Source organism: Austrofundulus limnaeus, unplaced genomic scaffold (assembly GCF_001266775.1).
Source record: "Austrofundulus limnaeus strain Quisiro unplaced genomic scaffold, Austrofundulus_limnaeus-1.0 Scaffold575, whole genome shotgun sequence".
In the NCBI taxonomy this organism is placed as follows: Eukaryota; Metazoa; Chordata; class Actinopteri; order Cyprinodontiformes; family Rivulidae; genus Austrofundulus; species Austrofundulus limnaeus.
In genome coordinates this window covers 311801-315881 of record NW_013952977.1, presented here as the reverse complement: position 1 = coordinate 315881, position 4081 = coordinate 311801, and the positions used below count along the sequence as shown (strand labels likewise).

At 39.6% G+C, this 4081-nt stretch overlaps 1 protein-coding gene across 1 annotated transcript in view; it reads right to left on the bottom strand.

Annotated features, from left to right (window-relative positions):
* Positions 1–347: 347 nt before the first annotated feature.
* Positions 348–4081, bottom strand: part of trim45 (tripartite motif containing 45) — a 17427-nt gene continuing 13693 nt past the window's right edge. Inside the window, exon 8 of the mRNA XM_014026639.1 lies at positions 348–774. Within this exon, the coding sequence (XP_013882093.1) occupies positions 620–774 (155 nt within the window). The 3' untranslated portion in view covers positions 348–619. The remainder of the gene's footprint in view (positions 775–4081) is intronic.

Sequence of the window (4081 nt, the reverse complement as noted above, 5' to 3'; positions counted from 1 at the left end):
GTACAGACAAACACAAACTGTACAGACAGACAAACAGGACTTGAGCGACAGAAAGAAGTGTATTCTCTTGAAACCAGCTTACTTGTCTACGTCACTAAGATTTGTCTCAGTCTCTCTCTCAAGACTATAAGATAGATTAATATTGTAAAGGTGTCTCTGCCCAACAGCTTTCCAAAATAAAACACAGACATTCAGTCTCCCTGTTAAGGAGAGTTTTGTCTAAAACAAAGGAAGAAAAAACATGTTAGACATTTGTTATAACACTTCACTGGTTAGAAAGACATCTGCATTAACTGTTCAGTTCATATAGACCTCAGTCATTTATGACAACACTGGCATAAAGAAAATTTCATTTTATAAATGTTTTTTTTTATTTAAAGACTGTTAAGTCTGTATATTCATGATTAAGTGTTAAAGAACAATAAATTTTACTGAAACAGAAGACAGTATGTCAAGAGTAATCTTTAAAATAAGTTTTAAAGAAAATAATTCAGTTCAGTTGGAACATAACCTCAGGGTCCAGAGGTCATAGAGGTCACTTCATGCTACACCTCTCACTATATGAACCTTCCATCTTTTCAGGAACTTGCATCACCTTATCTGGCCTCAGTTTCTCACATCAGAGCTCCACAGTTCTCAGGTGGCTGCAGGGAGCGACAGCAGCCAACACGCTCTGAGGCAAACACTCTGACTTCTCCACGGTGCTGCCGCAGCACGACCAGTGAGGCTTCCTGGGATGTCCCTTATGACCATGACCACAGCCTTTAAATCCTCCTGCAGAAAGACATACAGGATGAGAACACACACAAAGACGTAAATCAGAAAGAATTCCCTGAAACCTTTAATGAGAATGAAGGAACTTAAAAGACAAGAAGCAATTACATCAAAAATTGTCTTTAAGAAGATTAAAAATGAAAGAAACAGCTGAGTTAGACTGTTTTTTTGGTAACTGACAGAAACATCAACCAATCACATTTTGATGTAGAGAGGGTGGGACTAAAACATGTTTTTGGAGCCTTCTGGTGGTCGCAATCCACCATAAAAGAGAAAGTTATTTTATTGCAGTGATTAATTTTACCAAAACTGTTTACATTTACATCCCTTCATGGATCAGACAGCGTTGCACTGACANATTTGATCACAGCTGAGAGATCGTTTTTTATAGCGGCAAGAATATCAGACTTCAAGAAGAGTGCGTCCGCCTCGCTGCTGGGGGGAGAGGAGGGCCCCGAAACTCCGGTCCTAGCTGCAGTCTGCTCCAGAGTGGCATCAGGCCTAACAGCTGTCGAGCTAGAATGTTTGCTTTTCTTCGAGTTTGTCGCCACTCTTCTACTCTTCCAGGCAAGAATCACTCAGGGGTCGAGACGGACCAAATGTTCAAAACAGCAAGGACATTTAGTATAGAACCACAAACAGAACAAGTCGGAGCGGGAGCCCACGCGACACACGTCTCACTCCTCCGCCATCTTGTCCCGCCTCTCTTCAGCAGAAACTAATTCTAAAGCACTAAAATAACCCAGTCAACCCATGAACATTCTTCAACAGACAACATGAGTCACATGCCTTATGAAGCTCATCAGTTCGTCACTCCCAGGTGAGAACAATCAGGCAGAGAACCAATCAGCCATGAGCCAAGCCAACTCTTCACACTAATAAAATGTAAAATTAGCAAAAGCCCTAAAGCACTCATCAGGAAATTAGTTCCCCTATTAGTGCTTTAGTGCTTTAGGGGAACTGTGCCCACTGCAGAGTTTACTAAAGTTTTTGACTGTTGCATTATGGGTAATATTCAGCATRGACACAGATGGAAAGCATACAGTCCTAATATGATCATTGGTTCCCACAGTAATTCTTCTTTTTATTTGTTTGTGATGTTTTTAATATGGTTTTACAAGAACAATGCAACATGTTTTTGTGAACTTTATTTAACTTGACCCCAGCACGCTATAATTCTAAAGACTTAGTCTTCATCTAAAGGCTTCACAACAATCATCCCACTAACAAAATCTTTGCTTATTAATCTTCTTAGTTTGAACTTTCAGTGCTCATGTTTGCATAAATCTTATGTCTAACACTATGAATCAAGTTGATGAAGATTCCTCCAGCTCATAATTCATCAGAATGTCACACTGGATTAACATTTACCCAAATACCAGTGAATCATAAAGTATTTCCTTAGAATTCAAAGCTCACAGCTGAGAATAAAGCCACACCCACGATTACTGAGTTATTGTTGCCAAGTTAAAAAAAACAGTAAGATTTGACGACCATTATTGTTAGCAACATGACTTAATTATGTTTCACTGTATTTCCTGTTCGTACAAACTTTAACARAATATAAATGATTCTTCACCATGTCAGAGCTTCTGTCAACAAACTGTCTCGTTTTAAGTCATGAACCTGGACCTGAGCCTGGAGCTCAGTGCATAGGTTCACTTATTCAAGAAAGACATTTATGTGACAAAACAAAGTTGTTTAAATGAGGCTGGACTATGTTTAAGGGATAAATAGTTCAACCTAAACACAGCTGTGTGGCTTTAAAGGGGGGTGTGACGCAAAATTGACTTTTTGAGCTTTACGTTTGTAATGTCATTACCTCATCAAACACATACCCAGAGTGTTACTTTGACATTCATTCATGATTCTTGTTATGGCCTGAGGGCAGGCCATTAGTTTTGCTGACTGTGCTGTTGCAGGTGTATGATTTGCTGGTCCTGCTGTGCTGAGACAACTCTGCGACTGACTGGCCTCTCCTGGCTCCTGCATTTGGACAGGATCATTCACCTTCTGCTCCTCCAGCCACAGAAGACACTTGTATTTAAGCTCTGCTCTTCTGTTAATCAGGACGGCTGTGATTAGAGCAGCTTGTCGTTTTGTCTTTRGGGTTTCATGTATGTTTGGCCTTAGTTTTGTTGTTTCTGCCAGGTCTAGTTTTGGAACCAGTGGGTTAAATTTAAAGTCTCTTTGTTTTCTTTGTTGAACAAACTGTGGGTTTAGTTGCTTATATAGTTTTGTTGATTTTAAGGCTTAAAAGCTTTGCCTAGATATTTTTCTTACTAGAACTATTTTATTTAACATTCGAGTGACTGGGTCACTGTTCAAAGTAGTGTATTTTGGTTTTCTTAAGCTTGTAACAGCGCTGTTTATTCTTAGTTGGTAATCTTTGGTTCTGTTATTTATCTTGTTAAAAAATGCAAACCATTCAGCCATTGGGATTTTGTACTTTTGGACCCTCTTTTTGTTAGAATTTTGTTTATTTTGTTAACTAGCCACAATTTATTTATTTACTGTTATTTAACCAGACAAATCCCATTGAGATTGCAGATCTCTTTTTCAAGGGTGGACTGTGCCTGAGTTTAAATCACTTTTACATCTTTAAACCAATTTCCAGCTGGTTTTAATGTTACCTACCATTCTCCTGGGTGAGCTGGGTCGTAACATTATAGCCTATATGCCACGGTCATTAATGACGTATTTCCGGTAAAATTCTTGCCACGCTCCTCCCTTCCACTCCCTGCTTACTGCCTATGTTTTTAACGTAAGCTCCTAGTACTAGTACGTGAAAAAGTCACAAAAGTTAAAGCATCTGTGATCTACTGGTATAAAACGTGAGTTCTGTTGTGTGCCGTTGTGTCCACTAATCAGCAGATATGATTGAGTAGTTAGTTTTTATCCATTTTCCTCTTGATKAGGAGGTGACAGCWRTGGATCATAGCATTACAGGGAAAACTTATCTTTAAAAGCTCACGCTTGCGTTTGTAATCGGCATTTCTAACCTGAGGATATTCAAGAGCCAGCATCAGAAATGAGAAGATGGAGGTTATAAAAGGGAAATGTACATTTATCCCCTTTCACTGCCAAGACGAGAGAGGAAAGACCACCTCCAGAGGACAGCTAGCAGGAAGCGAACACAGCAGCCGGTACAAAGGTACTGTAGGTGTGTGCGTGCACGCATGCGTTTGTGTTATATGAAATGTTTTAATGCGACTTTGTCATGAGTTTTATGCAAAAGTAAAAACTTGTTAGAGTGTATATTACAGCGTAGACTAAAGCCGAGTGACGAGCGCCCCCCTCCTCCCCC